The 25,327-nt window shown below is 36.1% G+C and overlaps 3 protein-coding genes and 1 long non-coding RNA gene across 7 annotated transcripts; 3 read left to right on the forward strand and 1 right to left on the reverse strand.

The window, feature by feature from the left end:
* The first annotated feature begins 430 nt into the window (after positions 1 to 430).
* LOC145228717 (sushi, von Willebrand factor type A, EGF and pentraxin domain-containing protein 1-like) lies at positions 431 to 6,333 on the forward strand. Its single transcript, XM_080093959.1, has 15 exons — positions 431 to 504; positions 646 to 798; positions 1,375 to 1,554; positions 1,712 to 1,888; positions 2,215 to 2,360; positions 2,484 to 2,607; positions 2,685 to 2,824; positions 3,073 to 3,295; positions 3,610 to 3,745; positions 3,802 to 3,943; positions 4,223 to 4,379; positions 4,833 to 5,012; positions 5,270 to 5,488; positions 5,579 to 5,767; positions 6,117 to 6,333. The coding sequence occupies exons 1-15, from the start codon at positions 441 to 443 to the stop codon at positions 6,299 to 6,301; spliced, it is 2,415 nt and encodes an 804-aa protein (XP_079950085.1). The 5' UTR covers positions 431 to 440; the 3' UTR covers positions 6,302 to 6,333.
* Positions 6,332 to 7,111, forward strand: LOC145229730 (microfibril-associated glycoprotein 4-like). Its single transcript, XM_080095061.1, has 4 exons — positions 6,332 to 6,375; positions 6,632 to 6,773; positions 6,840 to 6,936; positions 6,999 to 7,111. Exons 1-4 carry the CDS (start codon positions 6,332 to 6,334, stop codon positions 7,109 to 7,111), a joined length of 396 nt encoding a protein of 131 aa, XP_079951187.1.
* A 4,158-nt stretch (positions 7,112 to 11,269) lies between these two features.
* On the forward strand, positions 11,270 to 12,168 carry LOC145229731 (fibrinogen C domain-containing protein 1-like). Its single transcript, XM_080095062.1, has 3 exons — positions 11,270 to 11,289; positions 11,341 to 11,469; positions 11,944 to 12,168. Exons 1-3 carry the CDS (start codon positions 11,270 to 11,272, stop codon positions 12,131 to 12,133), a joined length of 339 nt encoding a protein of 112 aa, XP_079951188.1. The 3' UTR covers positions 12,134 to 12,168.
* LOC145228683 (uncharacterized) lies at positions 12,168 to 24,339 on the reverse strand. Of its 4 annotated transcripts, XR_013860170.1 has the most exons (11): positions 24,177 to 24,339; positions 22,382 to 22,459; positions 21,235 to 21,472; positions 20,085 to 20,162; positions 18,938 to 19,175; positions 18,447 to 18,618; positions 15,682 to 15,792; positions 13,611 to 13,776; positions 13,241 to 13,435; positions 13,053 to 13,154; positions 12,168 to 12,824 (listed from the first exon to the last, which is right to left on the reverse strand). It is a non-coding gene; the product is annotated as an uncharacterized LOC145228683 (long non-coding RNA). The 4 variants fall into 4 exon arrangements; XR_013860171.1 differs by lacking the exons at positions 12,168 to 12,824; positions 13,053 to 13,154; positions 13,241 to 13,435; positions 13,611 to 13,776 and adding an exon at positions 14,904 to 15,320; XR_013860172.1 differs by lacking the exons at positions 12,168 to 12,824; positions 13,053 to 13,154; positions 13,241 to 13,435; positions 13,611 to 13,776; positions 15,682 to 15,792 and adding an exon at positions 15,811 to 17,897.
* Positions 24,340 to 25,327: the final 988 nt, after the last annotated feature.

The raw sequence follows: 25,327 nt of genomic DNA on the forward strand, positions 1-25,327 counted from the left end.
CATGCAATCCATACTACGCGCATGACTCTGTTTTTCAGAATCGGAAACAATTAAAGGAGCCTTGAGTTTAAAGTTATTGTATCGAAAATTAGTTGAATGAAACGTGAACTTTCAGCGGCTCGCAAATAGTTTCAACAACTTCCTGTCCTGCACTTTGTATGTAACTGCTCGTTGTTGGCACCTTGCAATGTTTGTCACAGTTGTGAGTCGCTTGCAGAAGGGACAGTGCTTGAAAACGCTAGGAGTTACTTGAGCTTCATTAAGTTAGAATATAACATAACTGTGGCAGCCGATTTTGCAATCGCAGTTATATTTGTTGCTTTAAAATGTCAAATGAGTTTTTTGTATTTTAAGTTTATCTTGCGGCCCTGACAAATAATGCATGAATTTAATTAATGTTAATACTGATGTGTATTTTAAAGGAAAACTTGAGGATTGTTATGAAAACCTTGTGTATAATCGTTTTGTCACTATTCTGTCGTTCAGTCTCAATTGTACGACCTGGTAAGTAAGAAAGTATCAGTTACTGCTTATTTGCAATCACATTCGTTCCGCAGCGGTTACATTTACTGTATTTGATGTGTATTGAACGTATTTTAAGATGACTTTTTAGGATTGTTATTACAAGTTGAATATTTTTTGCAGGTTTTTCACAAACAATTTGCTCCAGCAGAGATCTAAATCTCATCGGGTCTGGAAGAAATTGTCGGAAACCGTGTTCAAGTGATTCAGATTGTAGAGGGCGCCTCAAGCGGTGCCGATGTGACGATGTTTGTGGCATGTCGTGTTTCAACCCAAGTAAGTTGATGGTAATCGAATTAAAAAATGAATTGTCAGGTAATATCTCTAAACACGAGCAGAAGAATTTGAGAATTTGTTTTTACTTTTGTGGCGGTTTTAAGACACTTTCGTTTCGCGAAATTAGGTTACGCAAGTGGAACCCTGACACAATGAAAATAAAGCAAATGATTGTGAAATACGACGATCCTAATTATCGTATGGTGGTTAATATAATTGCAAAAAGTTAAGCTTGTCGGACAAAATTAAATTGCTATTGTTAATGGTTTCTCATTTTATGTATTGTGCTTTTCCTTTTATCGTTAAATATTGTTTACCTTAAAATCATTTAGTCGTGAATAGATTCGTCAACATTTACTGTCCATTTCCAAGATCTCGATTCAACGAGTGTAACCGAAATAACATAAAAGTATTAGTCTGTACAGTTGAAATCGTAAAAGTATTTGATCACTGATATCAATTAAATGACCTTCAAAAACCTTGTTTATGAATATGATCAAAGAGTTTGTACATAAAATAAAAAATGTTTGTGCCGATGTTTAATGCTGAGCTTGTTGTCGCAATTTGCATTAACAGATGCGGAGTGTGCCAGATTACCAGTAATTTCGTTTGGAAGAGTCATTTATCGTTCTGGAAACACAAGATACGGATCTCAGGCTAAATATCGATGCCATCCAGGCTGGGTGTTATCGAGAAACGCAGTCCGTACATGTCGTAGTGACAAGAAATGGTCGGGCAAAGCGGCACGGTGTTTAAGTAAGTTCTTTGGTCTCTTCATGTCCTTATGTCAGTTCAAACCAAGAAGGTATTCGAACTACCGTTTTTTTTTTGGTAAATTCTTATATTTCAATTCTGTTTCGTTCAAAGCCACTAAGTTTGTAGCGACAAGCTTCAGTATATATATTTGTGACAGTTTTACGATGCAATGAACCAGAAGCACCTGATCATGGTTCTGTTGTAACCGAGGGAATTGATTTCACCTACGGGTCTGAGGTTGAGTTCACCTGTGACCCAGGTTATAAGAACATTGGAAGTGCTTCGGCAATTTGCAATAAAATAGCTACTTGGGAAGGAATGGCAAATTGCACAGGTAAGCAAATTTACTTTAATGCAAGAAGTATGCTATCGTTGTACATTTTAGTCTTTGAACCATATAAAGCCGGTTTACTGTGAGCAAGCCTTTTATATTTCATCAAAAATCCTAACATCAAACAGCAAATAAAATCCTAAAAACAAATTTTGTGATAAGAATAATTTTAACGAATTTTTAAAAATAACCGAATGAAAAAGTTGTTAAAATATTTTAATTTAATTTGCGAAACTTGCAAATTACCTAATCAAAGCATGCTCATTATTCACGTTTTAGGGAAACCGCATCAGGCAAATTTGTTTTAACAGTCTTATATTTTCATGCAGGTATAATACTAAAGTGTGGACAAACTGTAAACCACATAAGCGCTTCACCTTCCCGATTCGTTGGTCGAGTTGTCGGAGGAATTAATGCAAACAGGTCTTGGCCGTGGCAAGCTTTAATTATGGTCAAGCACGGAACAGTTTATAACGTAAGCAACGGTACAGTTTTATTATGCCCCAAAACTGTTCATGTTAAACGAACAGCTTGACCGATTTGACTTTTATTCCCCGGTCTTGATGGCTAACCTGGTCGACTTTGTGTAATTGTTTAGAGCTTCGCGAGTAGTTTTGCCGGTGGAACTCTGATCAATCAACATTGGGTTCTAACAGCAGCGCATATATTTGATCGTTACTCCAACATTGAGAATTGGACAAAACGCTTTGTAGTGGCCGTAGGTAAAAAAAGATAAAAAATACTTGCAAATTGCATCGTATGTTACATGACAACAAAGTTATCTTCTTATTTTTGAAAGGGATTTTTAGAAGACCTGGCAGAAGAAGTAACATCGACTCAAATGTGATTGTGTTTCAACCGAGAAATATTGTAGTACATGAACGGTTCGATCGATCTGACCGATATGAAAGAAGCAATTATGATTACGATGTTGCACTGGTAAGATTAATAGTTTGTTAAATATTAAACGACCACAAATAATATCAAATCGAGCAGGGTACAGTTGGACCTAGGCCAACGCAACTGAGCAAATCAAAACAGTGTCAGTTCTGAGTCGTTGCAGTAACCTTCAAAAAATATTTGCAGGCAGATTCCAGTCGTGTAAATTAACAAGGGATCCTCGTTTGGGGGCATAAAAGGAAAAGAGACGTGTCATTTGACAATAGTTTTGTAAATTTTTTTTTCAGATTCGCGTGGGCATAGAACTTAATACCATCAAAGAAAATGGACTGTGGATTTGGACCGACAGCGCACCTAAGTTTAACGGAACAATTCCACTCTCAATCCATGTGAACCCTATATGTCTTCCCTGCAGTAACTCATGTATTCCGATAGAAAACTATATGTTCCGAAATGGTAGCAGATTAATAAACGAGAATGACTCCGAAGGTACCAAATGTCACAAGAAAGGTAACTTCCTGCCGTCTTGCTATTGGCCAAGCTTTGTTGTATGATTAACTGCAATACTTTCTTAAATAAGCTGTTGCTGCCAGGCATAGTATCAAGTCTATAGAGCTGCAATACTTTCTTATTCATGATGGGCTACATGTGGTGGAGATTTAATGTGAATTTGAACGAAATATGCGTTTAAGTGAAATGTGATTACTCAAATGTTTTGTTGTAGTCAAATATCATGTAACTGTGAAGCTAAGAAAAAAAAGCGATACAAGACAATTAGGATAAAATATAACCCAACAACGCCGAACAAGATTTTTTTCTGTTAGGAAGGTGGCTTACGAATCATTTCACTGAAGATCGAGCACCGGTGTTCGTTACAGGTTTTGGTTTTACGAATTTGACACGCAGAACCATGCCATTCAAACTTCAACAAGCAACTCAACGAATTCAACCTGACTCAATGTAAGGCAAAATGCTCCTCTATCTGTCTCCAAATCATGTCATACTTTTATCTTCAGATGCAAAATTGCTGCCAACAAAATAGTACATGAAACTTTACTGGATGTAAGGTATACAGACCGTATGATTTGTGCTCGATCTGAAACAAGTGCAGTATCAGATGCTTGTCAGGGTGATAGCGGTGGACCTTTGATGCGAAAGGTATGTTAGCAATAGGAAATGCTTCACGTATCAGGAAACACCGCCGCCGAAATCTTAGTTAACTAATCAGATAATTTACAATTGACGCTATTATTTTAACAGTGGTACCACGATACTTGGTAAGATACGTGTTAATGCCAGTTCCAACACAAGCGCGATAAACTGCGTCACTTGGAGTAAAGTTTCAATTTAGAATATTTAAGCTATTTGCCTAAATCGTAGTTATCAAAAAATGTAATCTTTTTGAGTGGAAGTAATCTTTGAGTTTTCTACTGGCAGTACAAAATCCCAAACACCTCAGAATCGTGTTGGATTCAAGTTGGAATCGTCAGTTTTGGATACAAATGCGGTCAAGTCGACAGAAATACTGGTTTCCGCTTTCCAGGATTTTATACTGATGTTTCTAAAGTTCAGAGCTGGATTGATTCAACCATTGGTAAATACGACTATTTCAATTACCCTCAATTCTACACTATGAAATCAGTTTTTGTAATAACTAGTTTGACAAACAAATTATAATTGTAACTTATGCATGAACATCCAAAGCGAATTTCCAACCACTAGAAACTTTCAACGTGAAAAGTTGCAGTATAAAATATTTCATTCACGTTTTGGCCTGAAACAAATAACTCTTAACGCATTTGAAATTTAGCTCTCAGTTGCACTTGCTGGCAAACTCGGATGTCCAATTTTGTTGGGATTAAATCGATTCTGTAAAGTAAAACTTTTTGAACCTTTCACTGGAAAGTGTGGAATATTTTTCTACTCGGAACACTAAAAGTATTGTTTGGTTTTCTGCATTTCATATGTAACTGATATGATGCACTGAATTATTTTTGAAACATCGAAAATATTTATTCGTTTTTTTGCAATGACGCTTTTCATGCAGATGGAATAAAGTGTCCGAGTTTCGTAGTTGAAAATGGTCGCCTAGTTCCACAACGAAGTGTATACGCCCATGGCTCAACTGTTACCATCGAGTGCAATACTGGTTATCAACTAAATGGGACAAGTTCTCAAACCTGCACAGAGGATGGTCTTTGGGTTAACGATCAACCAAGGTGTATAGGTATGTTGAAACTTATTAACAGATTAATGAACATCAACGAGGGCTGGTTTTATAAGAAGAAACTTAATCCGATTATGTTCTTGTTTTCCTACAACTCATATATTTTAAGCAAACAAACGACATTTAATTTTGAGTGTTGAAATGTGTGTAACTGACCCTTGTATAGTGGCTAAACAAAACACACTTAATTCTCTTTATATGACTCCTTCGAATAGACACACACATTCACAAACAAATTACTTAAACCGTCTTTGCAGACCCGAAGTGTCCAGATTTCCCGCGCTGGATTGACAATGGCGAGATTAGGATTGCGTATCCTCGTGAAAGTCAAGGAAATCACCTCCCTGGGACTAGAGTCAGTTACATTTGCCAAGATGGTTACAAGATTAACAACACAAGATATCAAACTTCGATCACATATACCTGTCTTACAACCAAACAATGGAATGCCAACCCAAGTACCGTCTCATGTGTTAGTAAGTCAGTTAATAAACAGAATATGTTGTCCGCAAAACACAAAAATTAATTGCCTGTCAGGTCATTGGATGTGCTACACGTTTTTGCAGAAAAAACTTGTCCACCATTGAGAAGAATCATCAACGGACAAATGAATCCTGTATTTCAAGAGGGGTTGCGCCACCAAGTGGGCACAGTTGTTTCGTTTACATGTTCATCTGGCTACAGGTTGACGAAAACAAGGCCACTGCGTTGTCGGGATTCGGAAAGTTGGTCTAGAACCCAACCAAAGTGTCGAAGTAATATGTTGATCATCTTAAGCATCGAATTATCCTGTGTGATCTGTGATCAGTTCAGATGGGCACAAAATTATTGTTGCCCTGAGATTTTTTTAGTTGTATATACTTACTTGGCATGTCGAAAAGTAATCGATTTATTGTCTGTGCATATAGGCACAACTAGTCGAAGGGCGGACAAAATTTATTTCTGCAGACCACATTTTACTAAGTGGCGATTTCAAACACAATACGTTTTTTAGTTTACTTTTAATAAACTCTTTGACAAAACTGCGCTGTGGCGATATATTTGCTGAATTACAAAAACATTAAGATTATTCCGTGTTTTCTTTTTAAAAAAACGCTTTTGCAGTGATGCGGTGCAGGAGTTTCAAAGTGGCCGAAGGTCGTCTGATTCCACAACAAAATTCCTATGCTACTGGTTCAACGGTTTCTATCGAGTGCAATGAGGGCTTCAAAGTAAATGGGACGAATTCCCGAAGCTGCTCTCAAAGTGGTGATTGGGTTGGAGAAATACCGAGGTGTACAGGTATGTAAGAATTTTAAACACGAGATTTTTACGCAAATATGAGAACGCAAACAACAGAGTACACTGTTCTACTGTTGGTTAGGTATTTTTAGACAAGCAACACATATGTTTTAGAACGTTTAAGTTGACCGTAAATGTTTCACATAAATGACCTTACCCGAATCGATTGTTAAGGTTTTAGTGGTGCTTAGCAACCAAATGAGCAATTTCGAAACTTTACATATATTACGTGCTTCAAAAATATGCAGTTTGAAGTTACACAAAATGCTACTAAATCAAAAATTTGTGGTTTAAAACGAAATCTGGGAGCATTTTGGTGAAGAAATTGGTTGCTGTAGAAACGGAAGTTACTCGATTGATATCTGTTTTACAGACATTGATAATTATCAATTGGTCGCTGACCCCTGCTCTACGTCATCAGTGAACGGTTACCAGCGATTACGTGGCAACAAAACAGCGGTCTGCGAAGAAGGGTGGACGGTAAGTCGAAAAATATGTAGAATAACAACGTGGAATTACAACACTGGTATATTTCCTGCATAACAGGTTTTTCAACGACGATTTAACGGAAGTGTGTATTTTAACCGAAACTGGCAGGAATATAAAGATGGATTCGGAAACATGGAAGGAGAATTCTGGCTCGGTGAACAAATAATTTTGTTTAAACGCGTAAATTGAATTTGACCAAAACTTTAAACAACCCAGGTTTGGACGAAATAAACAGAAGGACGAGTGGACAGAACTGCAAACTGAAAATAAAGATGACAGGTTTTGATGCCACAACGGCTTACGCACAGTACAGGTATGATTTCTATTAATAAAATAGTATGCCTATGTTGTGGCGCGGGTTCAAACTTCGAACCCCGTGAAAAAAACGAACATCTAATTTATCTGTATTGAAGAAAAAATGTTTATGTTGAAAAATATCTCATCAAACTACATTTATTGCCGAGTCTCATTGAAAATATCTGAGCTAAACTATCCGGTTTCGCCGATCCTCCTGAGAGTGGGAAAACGCTGCTCCTCCTAATCGTGTAAAAAGTGCCACTCCTTCACTTGGTGAAAAAGAAATTTCGCCTTATCAAAAAATACACATTGGTTAAGAACAGTGGTTCCCAACCTTTTTTTGATGCGACCCTAGTACTTCCCATAATTTTGTTTTGTGGTTTCTCGCGACCCATGGACATGTTTTTTTTACTAATTTGGTTGTATTTTTGTCTCAGGAAAGCTTTTTCGAAAAAAAAAGCTTTTCGAAAAATTATCAGGAAAGCTTTTCGAAAATTACTGCGCCACTTTTGAAAATTTAAAAATCAAACAAATACCATTCGTTTTTTCTTCAAAACATTTCCTTAAGCCCGAAATTTAGAGCTGGCTCAAAGCATTATCAGCCAATATGACGTAACAAACCGAAATTTACCATTATTACGCCAAGTTGTCTTGAAATTATTTTGGGACAGCAATTCAAAGCAGTTTGTTAGATCATGAACAAAATAATATTACGATTATGTGCAAACAATCGCCTTCTTTTGTTGAACAATAGGACATTACTCAGTAGAGAAGAATTCTATGCATTCAACATCAAATTACAATACATTTACCAAATTAAATGATGCAAATACTTCGCAGTTTGGGAAGCGCTATTTGGCCTATAGGAAGTGTGAAAGCGATGCAAGTTCAAGGGAAAGCTCGTTACCGTTGTATTTAAAAAGTACAACCTGTCACCATGCGTAACCTCGATAAAGTGACCCCTGTGGCAAATTAAATGCGTAACCTTGCCCTCGAGAAGCACAAACAATCGCCAGTAAACACAATGTATTCAAATATATACTTTATCTGCTTGTAAGATAAAGTTAGCCGAGTTTCACAAGTTCTTGTAAGCTTATATATTTATCCAATCAGTAATGTTGAAAATTTGAAATCGGCCCCGCTGAAGAACGCTGATTTAAAACCGGGGAAAAAAACGCTACGAAACGAAGTCAAAGAGTAGATGCTTTTATTGCCACAAAAAAAGGCGACCCAACAGAATTTTCAGTCGACCCAACTTAGGGTCATAGGTTGGTTTAGAACAGGGCTACTCAAATGGCGGACCGCAGAAAAACTAACAAACGGCCATTGTTTGCGCATAATTTCATTTGTGGCATAATAAACTCAATTTTTAATCATTGCCAAAGTAATCTTACAAAACTAGATAAAATGTGTTTGTATATAGTTGTGTCAATATACTTTTGAAAAGAGTAAATTAACGTTTAGTGTCTGATACAAGCTGACATACAATCGGCTTGAACATAATGTGTTTATGTTGGACCGCGATTAGTTACAACCAAAGTTTAAGACATGTTGCATTTGCATTACTGACAGATGTATCCAGACCTCGTTGATTTTTACCTTTTGTATCTGGACCTCCAACAAAACTAGCTGAGTAGCCCTGGTTTAGAAAGTGCTGAAATGCATTGGCAAAAAGTTCAATACGTCCCAGTATAAAGTTACTAGGTCCGTTCACTGCACAGCTTTTTGCCTTGTCGCGCTGGTAAATAGAAAATGACAGCCAACACATTTTAGCATGTGTTTAGAAAATGACATTTTCAGGACACACATATCAACGCTGAAAATCCACTTTTTTATTCAACCTTGCAATAAATTTTAACACTTAACCGTTTTAGTTTAACCGAAGGGGTGCACAACCTGCGGCCGTACGGCCGCATGCGGCGGCAGAGACGAGTTTGTGCAGCCGTGACCATGTATGTTAAAGTACATGTACTGGCGCCGTGACGTAACCAAAACTATTTTCCTAAATATTTTGCTGTTTAAACTGCTCTTAAACAGATTTTGCGACACTGTAAAAAACATTTTCAGCCTACTAACCAAGTGCGCCAGGTTTTTATCCGCTTATTGTGTGCAAACAATGCGAAAAACAGGCACCGCAACTTCACAGTACAGATTATGACGCCATAAACAGTTAGCTCTGTTGAGCTAAACATATGCACCAAGTTAGGTGCCTTTGAATGGTATGTATGTATATATATGAAAGAAACCTAATTCTTTACACCAGTAATTGTAAAACAAAAACAAGCGAGCAATTGGCGGCTGTTGATAAAATAATGACCTGCGATGCGGCCGTCATAGAGAAAAGGTTGTGCACCCCTGGTTTAACCTAATAAATAAATTCGCTTTTCTGCAATCAGCAATCAAACGCGGCGGCCTTATTTCATGGCGGTGTATTTATTCTCGCAAACAAGTCAAAGTTCGGATGAACAACTGCAACTTGTCATAGCTACTAAGTTAGCTAGATGATATTCAACACCGTCCCAAGCAAAACTAACCAAATATCTTTCGCACAACTTTTGCCTGCAGCACCACAAGATTTTTTCCTTTCGTGAGAATTGTTTTAAGACATGGATGGATTTTGTTGATTTGTAAGCGACAAAGTATTTCTTTTCAAATTCGAAATCATTGTTATTTCGCAAAACAAGTCTTTGTATAAGACGTGTTAAGTAATACCGTCATATAAAGGTACAAAAAACTATAGGGAAATTCAATTTTTTAGAATGCGATGTTACTGATAAATTTGACCCTTAACCTTTGCAGGTTGAGTCTTTGATTTTTTTGGTGTCTTTTTATTTAAGACATTTCTGTTATTTGTCACTAATAATTACACCGCCGTGGATTGTCTGTTTGTTACAATAAACCAGTGGTCGGCAACCGCCGGTCCGCGAGGAGTTAGTTTCCGGGCCGTATATATTTTTTTGGTTAAATGCTATAAAACATTTTGCCCATGTATGCCGGAGACGATAAACTAATTTATGCGTTTTTTTAGTTACATATTTGTAGTTTTGGAGACCGGTCCGCGATAAAATTTTAGTTTCAAAAACGGTCCGCAGTGCAAAAAAGGTTGCCGACCCCTGCAATAAACCATTGTATTTTAATAAGAATAATTAAACACAAGAAAAATTACATTAGAGTTTTTCCACCCTCAGGAGAAACTGCGAAACCGGACAAACACGGCGCACCTCGAACAAAATGTTTTTCAACTTTGTTTTGTTTTGACAACTCAAAATCGTTTTCTATTTTGTAAGAAATAAAACAATCAGGCTTTGTAAAAGTATTCAATGAACCTACTGGCCTGGGCCACAAACAGTATAATCGGGTCATAAATAAGTAAAAACTAAAATAAGCAGTTACGTGTAAACTTGTACTGTTTCTATGAAGACGCAAAGTGTTGGTGTAGTTCTCCAGTATAGCTTTTTGATTCTCTCTTTAATACAAATCCAGTCCAATCTAGATCTGACTAGTGTGCGAGTAGGGCCCATGAAATGTGTTGTACCAGGACATGTTATTGATTTTCAGGGCCCTGTCTAAAACTTTGAAACAAACAATGGGTATCAAATCTACTTTGTTAAAAAAAATCCAGCGCATTACAAAATTCACAATGCCCAACTTGAGACAGGCCTATATATGAAGCCTATAGGCTATAACTATATAATATATATGTAGCCTATAATGTGTAAGATTTAAATTAGTTTGAACCATGAAGTCGAACCGCTTGTTATAGGGGTTCAGTTGTTTTGTGGGTTCGAGTTCGGTTTCCGATTTGTAAACCGGTTTGAAATCTGTTTTGTTAACTTAATTCTACCCATATTTCGTCATTTGTGAAACGCCCTGTAGCTCTTATCTCGCGTATTATTTAGTACATTGTTTGAAATCAATAAATTGGTGATGGCGATTACAAAAAGTAACACAGGCTGCATTTTTACCGGTTCGGTTCCGGTCCAACGCCAAACAAGTTATAAGGTTAACTCCGGTTCGGGTTTTAGAAAAACGTTTATTACGAATCAGGTTTAACGAACATAACCGCTCAAACCGGTCCGCGGGTTCGGGTTCAGTTCCGTATCGACTTCCTGGTTTAAACCTTGTTTTTTTCACAAAACGGAAAAACATCCGCGTTGGGCAGAAAAACAAAAAACCTGAAGGAAAGCGATATGTCCTTCCTTCAGAGAAAGTGACCCATAATAAATACAAAAAACACCAAGAATGTGTTTTGTTTTCGCAGCTCGTTTGCAATCGACGACGAATCAGACAATTATCGTTTACATGTTTCTGGCTTCAGTGGAACGGCTGGTGACAGTTTGGCATTTAGCAACGGAATTCGATTCACCACCAAAGATCGGGATAATGATGAGTAAATACAGTTTGTGTACATAAGTATAAAAGTATTTCCGCATTGTCAAATGAACAAGATTATTTTTGTTTCATTGTAAATTTGTTTTATGACGCCATATTGCAAGACAAAAACAATTGTGCAAAATTCATTACACAGAAAACATATAAACTACAGGAAACACACAATGATAAAAATTGCAAAATGAATTTTTGACTAAATTAAAAAAAAACTGAGTAACAAAAAAAACTGATAAAACGACTCACTCGTATGTTTAATAACCGTGTTTAATAAAAAAAATCAAAAAATTCTTAAAAATCAAGTCATTTAGTAGTTACCGTGTGACGTCATAAAATCATTGAAACAGCCTGTGTGACGTCACAACTGATAAAGTAATGGCGCCATTGGTTGAAACACACGAATAAATATTCCACTATGTGTTTGTGTAGTTTGTATCGAGGTTACGTTTTATTGGAATATTACATTGTGACACAGGGCGAGTTGGGGCAACTGTGCACTCATGTTCGGCGCTAGCGGTGGATGGTGGTATAGAAGTTGTTCCGATTCTAAACTCAACGCAGAATGGGGACGATCACGAGGTAGATACCACAACATGCTCTGGTATCACTGGAAAGGAATAAATGAAGCGATTAAAGAATCAACGATGATGTTTAAATGCGAATAAAATCAACATTTCTCTTCCAAAGATGAAAATATGGACTTTTAATTTTAAATTTTTTATAAAATTACTATTTTTTTTCTACAAAAGTGATTTCACCCATTTTTATGCAAATTAATTTCAATGTAAAAACATCTGCAGATAACCGTGGTATTATTACCAACAATTAAAATATGTGTAAAAATATTGCATTAAAAACATTGATTTGTTTTTGTGAATACAATACACGGCTTAATCAGCACTTGTTAAAATGTGTTTGGAGATTTTTTTGGATACAAAGACAGAATAAGGAGAAGTTAACGAACTTTATTTCAAAATTTCAACTTAATGCACACAAATCGCGTAGCTCTGGGAAAGTTAGAATTGCCATGGAAACTAAGTTTAGCCACCAAGTGTTCGATATTTGTAAACCACGTCACAAAACTGTCGAGTCACCTTCAGCGGTTGCCCTGGTAACAAAGAAATGGTTTGTCACGTTGTTGCCATGGTTACGAAAGTTGAAACCCACTTTGTCACTCTATTGTCATGGAAACAAATGCAAAGCATCATTTGCTTCTCACATCGTTGGCATGGTAACTAGTTTTGAATCGTGCCGTGGAAGATCGGAAATCATCGGATTTCTTCGGAAAATAGGAATAAATTTGTCAGGTGACAAACGGATTTGCCAGTAGTTTTCAACCGGGGAGGAATTCTAAAACTTGAGAGAAGGAATTACTTTCATTTGTAGATGTGGTTTGGTAATATTACAATCCACTTAACTTGCATGAAGCTGAATAAATTATTAAACTATAATAAACTGCAGAGATTTTGTCACTAACGCTGATTTTCCGTAACTGTTTGTTTTAAGAAATTGATAATTATTCTAATAAATTGGAAACTTAACTTTATCTAAACTCTGCCTTCAGGGAAGGGGACCCATAATTACCTTTTGAGCCTGTTCAAGCGCTGGAATCTTTCGTTAACAAATGTCGAATCAATTTCACTGCGTCGTCTGGCAGAATTTCATCTCCTTTAGGCCACTCGACGTCTGCAAAGATAAAAAACAAATGTACAACAATAAATGACAAGTGAAATATTTTGACCAATTTATAAAAACGATTAACTAAGACCAACCAGTTATAAGCTGGTGACGTCAGAATCATGACGTGTTCTTTAAACTTAAGCCAAGAATAAATCTAGAGTTGCATGACCAACGCAGGTTTTCATTTGTTCAATAGAAAGTTAAATCACAAGCACCGTTGCCTACATCATATGCTGCACATGTCAGCTTTATAGCAGGGTTTCGCCAGATTGACCATCAGTCAGCAACTACAAATATATTCGTTACTTTGGTCAGTCAAAAGAATTCATGCAGAGCAGCAATGCAGTATTGTACAAATCACAGTACACCAGGTCCATAAGATAACGAAATGAATGACTTTCGGCAGGTAAACCACTAAGCCAATGTAGCTTAGATGGTGATTTGCCAAAGTTATACACCAACCTGATTGAAGCCAATTCGGGGAAACATCACTCCGCAAAACTGTGCACTTTGTCAAAGCAATCAGAGTCTTCAAACTTACAGAGTCTGTCTGTTTATCTGCTGGGGACGCTTGTTGTGCAGCACAACTTGCAGGCGTTGAACCAATCACTTCCTCTATCTTGGAAATCTACACAAATGTAAACAAACTTGAGTAATCAAATTCACCCAAAATCTACAACAATCTATATCTATAATAATAATAATGTAAAATATCTGGTATTAAGCTATTGGGATTATCAAATTATATGCAGCAAGATATTTTTAAATTGTGTCACTAAATACTCATTTTTGCTGAGTCATCGTCTGTTATATAGCTTGATGACGAAATGCAGATGTGCATGACAATGCTGGAACTCATTTTAATCAATTTTCTGCCAAAATTAGCTCTACTTGATTAATGAAAACTTTACATGGAAATTGCATCTTGCATACTTTATAGTAATTTAAGATACATGAGTTTATGTCTCTTACAAGTCCAGAAAAATTTTTATGGGTTATGGTAAATTGGAGGCGAAAGCGTTAGGGGAACAAAAACAAAAAGCACATAAACTTCCTACACCATATGTTTTCAAAGAGAGATGTTTTATATATCAACTACTGCTTCAATGTGTTGCTGATTGTTGCGTAACCCAACATGGTACGATTTACTAACCATGGTGTTATGCTAAAACGGACAATGAACAAATTCCGTCATGCCACAAAATGCAGGCAAATTGAAAAAGGATGTGATATGGCTCGGTTTTCTCGGATGTGACAGGAACGTTTCGGCTTGCGTTGTTAAAAGAAACAAACCATGCATTTCAAAAACGAATAACTGACGCATTCTTTATCGCAACTATCGTAACTTTATTCGCATGTATTCTCTTTTTATTGTGTAAAGTTAGAAGCGCATTACGCAAGCTGGCAACCGGATATAAAGGCCGCGCCCAGCTGCGTTAGATGGATATAGGCCTCGCCCAACTGCGTCGAATTTATGTTTTATGATTATGTTCTGACTTCGTAAATCTTTGTATAACCTTACTTTGCATCTATTAAAATCAGAAGGTGGTGTGAAAGGTTGTGTATAATTAGGGGCACAGCCCTGCTAAATAGTTTAACTCTTATTTAAACTAGAAATACTGCACAGAGATCGTAAGCGTTAGAGTGAATTCACCCCTGATTGAATATAAAATTAGATTTAGTTTGTGACGACAGTTTAGGACTTGAGACAGATAATTCAGTCTCAATAGGCTAACTGTAGCGTTAACACTGATCATAGAATAAAATGTTGTCTAGAATACTGAAGCAAGTAACAACCACATGAATTTATATATCTACCATATACAGGATAAGAATCAATATTTTATCACAGGTTTGCAACAACATGCTTAAGTCCTCACATAAATGTGTTTGTGTGTTGCAATTACATTTACTAACACAGATCAGCAATTTTTACCTCAGTTTTGATGGAAGCTGTCATTTCTCAATACATTTTACTCTTACTTGCCTTATTACCTATCACACACAAATGAGAAAATCCTACCTCAGCAAAAACCAGTTCATAGATGTTTTGTTTCTTCTGAATTTGCCAATTAGGTTGTAACATTGACTTTGTGTTTTAATATTAATCTCTTCATGATCTACTCAACTCTTTTCCAGCAAAGCATCAAAGGATCGAAGTAGATGGACAACCTAAGCATTGCAATAAATGTAATAATAATACCTTTTTCTCAATCTTTTACGTGACTCAAGTGGACATAAACAGATGAAAAAGATGTGGCCTTTTATAGCACTGATGATGGCAAGAGCATTTTCCGAACTATTTAATTAATAAAGCATGTCACTTTTTAACTCTATTTGTGCCCTTGTTATCCTTATTAAAATTGTTTCACAAGATACTTGTTTTTGCTGAGTCGGCCATGCATCAAACGCAAGCAAGAACCCTAGGCAGATTGGCAATTTTTACTTCAGATTTGATGGAAGCTGTCATTTCTCAATAGTTTTAACTCTTACTTGCCTTATTTACTAAAACACACAAATGAGAAAACCCTACCTCAGCAAAAACCAGTCCATAGATGTTTTGTTTTCTGAATTTGTCAATTGGGTTGCAACATTGACTTTGTAGTTTGATATTAATCTCTTCATCATCTACTCAACTCTTTTCCTGCAAAGCATCAAAGTAGATAAACAACCTAAGGCAGGCCTGTCAAACTCGCGGCCTGCGGGCCACATGCGGCCCACAAAGCCCTCCAATGCGGCCCACGAAGAGTCAACAGCAATTGTAGTATTTTGTCAGATTTTTATCCTATTACACTAAATTTTTCTTACTTTTCAAGTTAAAAGCTATTATTTAAACTGACATTTACCGAAATTTAATTTATACATACAAATTCATAATTTATGAATAGAAACGATAGTAATTAAACCGTTCCTTAAAGTTTCAGTCAATGGTGTACAACCCGCGGCCGTACGGCCACATTAAAATATATATATGTATTGGCAGGCGTGATGTAATTAAAACTCCTTTGCAAAACTTTTGATTTTCAAACTGCCCTAAACAGATTTTGTGTTACTGAAAAGAGTATTACCAGTGTAGCGGTCATGATATAAACGTGCACAAAGTTTATTTTTAACGTTAGCATGTTGTTTGCAATAATGTTGCACAGCATAGGAGAAGTGTTTAACCTCTTTATAACTGGATGTAAGTGTTGGTATTTCCGTTCTCATGCAAGTCATAAGATATTTTGAGTCACTTGGTTATTCTAGAATATTCTGCACAAACATAAGGTGTTCGTTTATCATTACGCATACTTCCTCTTGTTTATACTGTCGTTTCCGTTTCAAGTTTAAAGTAGAACACAGCCGCTCGTACTTGAGAAGAAGCATAGCAGCTCGGTCGAGGGCGCTATGACTTTATAAATCGCACCTTTGCCATAAAATAAATTCTATAACTTAAAGGAAAAAAAGGTTTACTGTAAAACTAAGTTTTCGCATTTCTATAAATAGTTTGTTTTTTCGACTTTGTCGCCGGTGAATTCTGGGTCTATTTTTGGTCTATTCTGGGTCTATTCTTAGATTATTTTTGAGTCTTCTATTTTATCCCATGTGGATCTGTAGCTGATTTGAACGTTCGCTTTTAACGTTATTCAAGAATACAAAGAAAGAAGAGACACCTGTGTGGCTGTTAATCAGTCAGCTGTTATTGAGATGCAAAGATCAGACTCACCAAACAATTTGCAATGAACATCATAGTTTACATTGTAGCCGCCTTTAACAAGTCGTCATCGAGGCAGGCGTGCCTACACCAGCATAGTAGCCATATGCGACAGACTTTTTGTAGGCGTATTGTGTACAAACAATGCGAAAAAACAGGCACGAAAAGCGTCACAATATAGATTATGATGTAATAATCGAGTTAAAACTGCTGGTCTTCACATTGTGGAGCTTAATCTGTAAATTAAGTTGGAAATTAATCTGGGCTTTTGGGGCATCAATAAACCTTTTTCTTGTAATTTTTAAACAAAAACCAGCAGATAATTGGCGGCCGTTGGTGAAATAAGGATCTGCAATGTGGTCGTTGTAGCGAAAAGGTTGTTTAAGTGTATAAAACTAGATTAAACATCACATGCGGCCCTCGGCATAATTCCCAAACTGCAATGTAGCCCGCGAACCCCACGAGTTTGACACCCCTGACCTAAGGCATTGCAACAAAGATTCGGACCTTAAAATAATACCTTTTTATCAATCTTTTATGTGACTCAAGTGGATATAAACGGATGTAACTGAAGTGGCCTCTTCATACCACTATTGATGACAGGAGCATTTTTCAAAACAGTTAATTAATAAAACATGTCGCTAAGTCTATTTGTGCCATTGTCATCCTCATTAAAAGTGTTTCACAAGATACTTGTTTTTGCTGAGTCAACTTATGTTTTATAGCTAAAATACCATAAAAATGCCTGGGCTCCAACAGGCTTATAAAGTGATAATTGAATCTTATTCTGAACGTACCTCATGTTTGCACACTGGGTACAAATGCCGTGAAATTGCAGCCTGCATCAGCCTGTAGTCTGGTGGATTTTTACAATATAATTCTACATCGTATTGACTATTTTTAAAATGACACATATTCAATGTGTCACATAAATTATAAATCTGCATTTTGCCAACAAGTCCAGGAATGTGAATAATGCACTTTAATACTTTGCAGAAAAATTGAAAACCTTGTTTGTCAAATTTTCAACAAGATAAGCATGAAAATGTTTGGTTCTGAAAGGTCAAACACAGAGATTAACACCATGTGAAGACATAATCAATCAACCGGTCATATTTTATGTAACTGGCACAAAGGTATTTTAAATTAAATTGACATTAGCAACATTTGTGGACCATGCAGTTTACTCAGGTGTGCATTTAGCCAAACTGACAAATGACAATGTTCATATTTATGCCTTTTAACATAATAAATTTCAAGATTACTTTTCAGCTTTGGTTGGCAAAACTGAAAGTATAATTGAAAGTACATCCCCTCACTGTGGACCAAACCTCGCCCCTGGATATATCAATAAAAATTTTACTAGCAAAACGTTTACTTGAAACCAGAATATGAAATTAGCTGGAAATTCTTGATTTTTTTTAGGCTTTTGATGCAACTAACCAAAACAAGTAACTATCCATCAGAGTTTTTCTAAATAAATGCTAGTTTGAAATCTATAATCCTAATGTAATGAAACAGAACATATGTATATCTGACACATCCATAAACCAATAACAAACCCACAATATAGCAAGTGAGAAAATATGTAAAAAGTGGCTAACCCAAAACGGAATCAGTCGAGTCCATCCCGATGACTTTTCTCCCATAAATTCTGTATTTGTTTGATAACCAAGCCGACCATCAGAGCAACAAAACCGTTGTAACAAACATTCGCATCTCTCAATCAGTTTCTCATCACATCCCTCCAATGGTAGTTTCAGTTTCAATCAAATTCTGAAATTAAACATAATTAAACTATAATGTGTGTTATAAAACACCAAAATAGAGTTTATTTTTACTTTTGTCGAGCTTGTAGACCGATAACATTTTTAACCAAGTTTTATAGGCCTGTGAATTTAAGAAAATCTATCTTTTTTTATTTTTATGTATCTGAACTGCAGTTTTATTTGTTTTCTTTCATAAAAATTTACTGGGCCACAGAATTTATGTGCAATGAAAATGGGCGAACAAAGAAAATAGGTTGAGAAACATTATCTCATGGAGCTTAATGGCCATATGTTTCACAACCCCCAAAATAATTAATTCATATTACCTCTTTTTGCAGCCTGTTCAGTGATTTGTTGATTGTTGTTATTTTGGTAACATCCACTGTTTCTCAGCTGCCTATAAAAAGCGTCCTCTGTGGCACTGGACTTAACATGGTGATGAAGAAACTGATATTTTGTATTGACAAGTGATATAACATTCATGTGAAGGTAATTCAAATGGGGTCAGGGATGCCAAAAGTTGGGCAGTAAGCCAAGAACTGACCGAATAAGGACGTTTTTCACCTGTTTAACGATGTAATTTGTTAATAGTGTTGAGGTTTTACAAGGCAAAGAAAATATTATGGAAGCACAACATTTTTGACAACAACATCTACAGGGTTTTCGTAAATTAAAGGGCTCCCCGAGGTTTCTTGTAACAATTCAAACAATAATGATAAATTGTCTGTTGTTGCGAACAATACAACAGTGTTAGAACCCACGTTATAACTTTCCAGTTTGTCAAATTCGTGCTATAGCTCTCCAGTTGGTAAAAATCTGGCAATTTGTAAAATGCCAAAACGGCCGCGTGGTTATATCGCCATCAACTTGTCTCACAAGGTTGTGGGTTCTAATCCTATCTCGGTAGCTGGAACCTGATGGGTTAAACTAAATTGGACTCACCAACTGACTAATTTGAGAACTGATTTTTTACTTAACTTAGAATATAACAGGCAGCTCGACGGCGGCCTTGTGGACATAATGCATTTATGCTTTCCGGTCCACTAAAAGTAAAAATTAAACAAACAAAATAATATTATAAATTTGACAAAAATCGAATAAAATCCCAGGATTAAGGTTGTTTTTGTCCCGGAATCCCGGGATAAGCCAAGGTGGTAAATTTGAGAAACCCTAGTGGCAACTGTGACATAATAAACCATGCATTGATAAAACTGCCTGTGTGCCTTTTGTTTTTTTTATGTAACAGATTTCAGGGTCTCAAATATATACACATTGCATGCTTAGAAGATGTATGAGTCTAGCGACGAGACTGTTTGTATGCATGTTACAATGTATGGTAAGTGAATGGGATATTGAGAGATTCTTCTATTTCCTTAAGTCTTAAATTTATGTACAAACACATTGGCACACTGGTTGCTGTCGATGTGAGCTTATATAGTTAAAAGGTTGTGCACTCCTGCACTTTCTACACACCTTCACATGTAGGAGAAACATTGCAAGTCCATGGACATACTTAATGGATTGCATTGATGAAACATTCTGCTGAGAAACCTGTGTTATAGAAAAAGATGTATATATGAATGAGTGACAGAGATTTTACAAATGTTTGTATGATAAGGTGTGGAATATGACAATAAATCTGTCCCTGCTCTTGTAGACCAACATTATATCTAACATCTGCCATCAAATAAATGCATCATCTGTCAATTTGATAGAAAACAACTAAAAACTTTGCAACTTTATTCCAACAAGAAAATAGCCCAGTGGCATGTGTGGTCATGCATAAAGCAGCGAGGATTTGACCAAAAACTAATCGCTCATATGGGAATTGATTGTCTGGAAAGCCCAGGCTCTTTAACACATATTCGGGGCTGTAAAGATAACCTCTAGGCTGATTGGGCTAAAATTTAAGACAGCAAACAAAAATGCTCTTTAAAAGTGTTTGTAATTAAAGCATGTTGGGGATTGCATTTCTGACTTTATAGACTGGTAAACCAAAAAATAAAGATTTGGGGCTGACACTGTGAAAATGGGTGAATCCAAACAAACGTCACAAGTAAGTCCGACATTTTAACAACAACGACAAATTTTGATTTCAATGTTGTAAAATCTGAGGATTAAACGACACAGAATACTGAAAAAATCTCCCATTGTGACACATGACATTGCATTGTTGTGTTGAATCACTTTATAAATATATAAAATGGATCAATCTCATAAAATTTTTAATATTATTCAGATTAGTGTCCAACTTTAACCAAAATTTATCTTCGATTGGGTAAGCCTCACCTATTTTCAGAGTATGCCTAATACCTGAGAATGTCACTAAGTTTTGTCATGCATAATACACAGCTAACAATGTGTTTCTGAACCAACACATAACAAACACCATACAATCAATCGGCGATTGTCTCACAGCCAATGAGTTGTTCGAATTCATCTTTTTTTATTTTTATGTATCTGAACTGCAGTTTTATTTGTTTTCTTTCATAAAAATTTACTGGGCCACAGAATTTATGTGCAATGAAAATGGGCGAACAAAGAAAATAGGTTGAGAAACATTATCTCATGGAGCTTAATGGCCATATGTTTCACAACCCCCAAAATAATTAATTCATATTACCTCTTTTTGCAGCCTGTTCAGTGATTTGTTGATTGTTGTTATTTTGGTAACATCCACTGTTTCTCAGCTGCCTATAAAAAGCGTCCTCTGTGGCACTGGACTTAACATGGTGATGAAGAAACTGATATTTTGTATTGACAAGTGATATAACATTCATGTGAAGGTAATTCAAATGGGGTCAGGGATGCCAAAAGTTGGGCAGTAAGCCAAGAACTGACCGAATAAGGACGTTTTTCACCTGTTTAACGATGTAATTTGTTAATAGTGTTGAGGTTTTACAAGGCAAAGAAAATATTATGGAAGCACAACATTTTTGACAACAACATCTACAGGGTTTTCGTAAATTAAAGGGCTCCCCGAGGTTTCTTGTAACAATTCAAACAATAATGATAAATTGTCTGTTGTTGCGAACAATACAACAGTGTTAGAACCCACGTTATAACTTTCCAGTTTGTCAAATTCGTGCTATAGCTCTCCAGTTGGTAAAAATCTGGCAATTTGTAAAATGCCAAAACGGCCGCGTGGTTATATCGCCATCAACTTGTCTCACAAGGTTGTGGGTTCTAATCCTATCTCGGTAGCTGGAACCTGATGGGTTAAACTAAATTGGACTCACCAACTGACTAATTTGAGAACTGATTTTTTACTTAACTTAGAATATAACAGGCAGCTCGACGGCGGCCTTGTGGACATAATGCATTTATGCTTTCCGGTCCACTAAAAGTAAAAATTAAACAAACAAAATAATATTATAAATTTGACAAAAATCGAATAAAATCCCAGGATTAAGGTTGTTTTTGTCCCGGAATCCCGGGATAAGCCAAGGTGGTAAATTTGAGAAACCCTAGTGGCAACTGTGACATAATAAACCATGCATTGATAAAACTGCCTGTGTGCCTTTTGTTTTTTTTATGTAACAGATTTCAGGGTCTCAAATATATACACATTGCATGCTTAGAAGATGTATGAGTCTAGCGACGAGACTGTTTGTATGCATGTTACAATGTATGGTAAGTGAATGGGATATTGAGAGATTCTTCTATTTCCTTAAGTCTTAAATTTATGTACAAACACATTGGCACACTGGTTGCTGTCGATGTGAGCTTATATAGTTAAAAGGTTGTGCACTCCTGCACTTTCTACACACCTTCACATGTAGGAGAAACATTGCAAGTCCATGGACATACTTAATGGATTGCATTGATGAAACATTCTGCTGAGAAACCTGTGTTATAGAAAAAGATGTATATATGAATGAGTGACAGAGATTTTACAAATGTTTGTATGATAAGGTGTGGAATATGACAATAAATCTGTCCCTGCTCTTGTAGACCAACATTATATCTAACATCTGCCATCAAATAAATGCATCATCTGTCAATTTGATAGAAAACAACTAAAAACTTTGCAACTTTATTCCAACAAGAAAATAGCCCAGTGGCATGTGTGGTCATGCATAAAGCAGCGAGGATTTGACCAAAAACTAATCGCTCATATGGGAATTGATTGTCTGGAAAGCCCAGGCTCTTTAACACATATTCGGGGCTGTAAAGATAACCTCTAGGCTGATTGGGCTAAAATTTAAGACAGCAAACAAAAATGCTCTTTAAAAGTGTTTGTAATTAAAGCATGTTGGGGATTGCATTTCTGACTTTATAGACTGGTAAACCAAAAAATAAAGATTTGGGGCTGACACTGTGAAAATGGGTGAATCCAAACAAACGTCACAAGTAAGTCCGACATTTTAACAACAACGACAAATTTTGATTTCAATGTTGTAAAATCTGAGGATTAAACGACACAGAATACTGAAAAAATCTCCCATTGTGACACATGACATTGCATTGTTGTGTTGAATCACTTTATAAATATATAAAATGGATCAATCTCATAAAATTTTTAATATTATTCAGATTAGTGTCCAACTTTAACCAAAATTTATCTTCGATTGGGTAAGCCTCACCTATTTTCAGAGTATGCCTAATACCTGAGAATGTCACTAAGTTTTGTCATGCATAATACACAGCTAACAATGTGTTTCTGAACCAACACATAACAAACACCATACAATCAATCGGCGATTGTCTCACAGCCAATGAGTTGTTCGAATTCATTACAATTGTAAAACAGTCAAAGGCAGTTTTGAAACTTAAACATTTGCAAAATGGTATAAAGCACATCAGTGTGGGTGCAAAAAGAGACACACATTCCCTTTTCCTGATGTTTAAACTGCCGTTATTGCACAGAAACAAGCAATCATTTGTAATATATTAGTGAAAAAGCCTAGTAGACGCTCATAAACTACTTCATTTCGTAACATGATAGAATGTGGTGCTAAATGCTAAATCACTAAATCGTGCTTTTTTGCGTCACAAAAATCTTCGAAATCGACATTATCTGCATGTTTGCACCAAAAGCATGCATCGACATCTTGTTCCCGCGACATCATTGTAAAACTTGAAATTTTTACATTGAAAAGCCAATACTATGACATGCTGTTACATGGTAGGTTTCCCAAAACAATTTTTCAAAAATGGCAACATCAACCCAAGTTTTGCAAAAGTAAATATTCAGTCTAATAAACTGCAAGTCCTATCTAATGAACCAAACATAACGTCAAATGGCCCATTATCATCAAAAATATTTAAATGTATAAAACCAACCTACAAGTTTTGGGATTTGAGCAGCAACATACCACCTGGCTACTTCAAAGTTCGTGACACAACCCTGGGACGAAATATCAAAAAAACTAGATGCCAATGACCAACAAAATAACAAACCAAATATTTCAACTGAAGTGAACTAGGCAATCCCTTGTTACCAGCTGTACTGATGAGACCATATGGTCACAACTTATGGTTGCACTTTTACACAGGTAAGTAGAAAAATATGAACATAACTTTTTTTGAAACAATTAAAAACTAACATGGTAAATTGGTTACCTCAAAACAGTGCCAGAAAGTTGAGATGGCTTCACATAAGTAATAAATCCATATGTGCAGAGCAGAGACATTTGACTTAATCCATGATTTATCTGACATAGTAGAGTTGTTGCAATATACATAAAGATCAGTTAAAACTAACCCATTTTTTTGTTCAATGGTTGGCTGTGGAAAAAGCAAAATAAGTAACAATTATTTAATACAAACAAAAAAGGTAAATGAATCATTTTGTTTCATATCATTTTTCGCTGTTTACTTAACTTAATGTGCCTTAGCCTTTTTCAATATCCAACTATTGCAAAATGTAACTGGTGTTTTGACAAAATACGAATACCGTTAAAACAATAACCCAGTAACAAATACAGCACCGCACCACCTGTTTTCTGAAATACAGTTTACTGAACCAGTCGCAACCGATGCGGATTAATTCGTCTTCAATTTTATTGTTGGCGAATAATGGTAAGAGATGTCTCACGGGTAATCCCCAAATTTTGCCGCGCAAATAAAATAAACTTGCACACACAATTGTCTTTCTGTGATATCATAAAAGGGCAAATAAGTAATGCTTTATACTTAAAAATAAAGCCAAAAATGACGTACATTAAAAAGCAGTAGGCGATTTATTTTTGTGAAAAAAATATTTTCTAATTTGAATTCGAACGCAACCGTTCGACGATGCGCGCTTAAACCAAAAACGTTTTCGCAACGTTTTTTCACCATGAGGTTTTTGTTTTGCGTTGGATGCTCGACGTTACACGTGGTAAGTTTTGTTCAATTTGTTGTTTTTTTTGTTTTACTTAAGTTTTCTTAAGGTAAAGTAATCAGAAATATTAAACTATTTGTAAAGAATAAAAAAATGCAATACCTAATGTAATAATGGTATTAAAAACCTGAAATGCATCTATTTATGCGTTTGTTTGTTTCTTTGCAGATTTTTGTATATCTGCGATGTATCCATCTTGCATTCATTCTTCGTCAATCAACCAACATCTCTCAACTTCAAATATTTAATTGTATGTAAACATATGAGTCTGTCGTGGGTCAACTGGGTTTGCGGAACTGATAGGCCTAACTTAGGTTAACTGGCGCTAGGGTGAGTGACCTATTCTTTGCCGAGGTTGACTCGTGAAGGAAGTCTTCCTCGGTGGTCA

This window comes from Phallusia mammillata, chromosome 5 (genome assembly GCF_965637545.1).
Source record: "Phallusia mammillata chromosome 5, kaPhaMamm4.hap1.1, whole genome shotgun sequence".
Classification (NCBI taxonomy): Eukaryota; Metazoa; Chordata; class Ascidiacea; order Phlebobranchia; family Ascidiidae; genus Phallusia; species Phallusia mammillata.

Excerpts from the sequence above, each read along its gene's own strand:
- LOC145228717 (XM_080093959.1), top strand. The coding sequence starts at position 441 with ATGAAAACCTTGTGTATAATCGTTTTGTCACTATTCTGTCGTTCAGTC. Across the intron at positions 799-1,374 it reads CATGTCGTGTTTCAACCCAA|ATGCGGAGTGTGCCAGATTA; the intron begins GTAAGTTGATGG and ends TTGCATTAACAG. Across the intron at positions 2,608-2,684 it reads ACGCTTTGTAGTGGCCGTAG|GGATTTTTAGAAGACCTGGC; the intron begins GTAAAAAAAGAT and ends TATTTTTGAAAG.
- LOC145229730 (XM_080095061.1), top strand. The coding sequence starts at position 6,332 with ATGAGAACGCAAACAACAGAGTACACTGTTCTACTGTTGGTTAG. Across the intron at positions 6,376-6,631 it reads ACTGTTCTACTGTTGGTTAG|AAACGGAAGTTACTCGATTG; the intron begins GTATTTTTAGAC and ends TGGTTGCTGTAG. Across the intron at positions 6,937-6,998 it reads GGAAGGAGAATTCTGGCTCG|GTTTGGACGAAATAAACAGA; the intron begins GTGAACAAATAA and ends TAAACAACCCAG.
- LOC145229731 (XM_080095062.1), top strand. The coding sequence starts at position 11,270 with ATGTCCTTCCTTCAGAGAAA. Across the intron at positions 11,290-11,340 it reads ATGTCCTTCCTTCAGAGAAA|CTCGTTTGCAATCGACGACG; the intron begins GTGACCCATAAT and ends TTGTTTTCGCAG. Across the intron at positions 11,470-11,943 it reads AAAGATCGGGATAATGATGA|GGCGAGTTGGGGCAACTGTG; the intron begins GTAAATACAGTT and ends ATTGTGACACAG.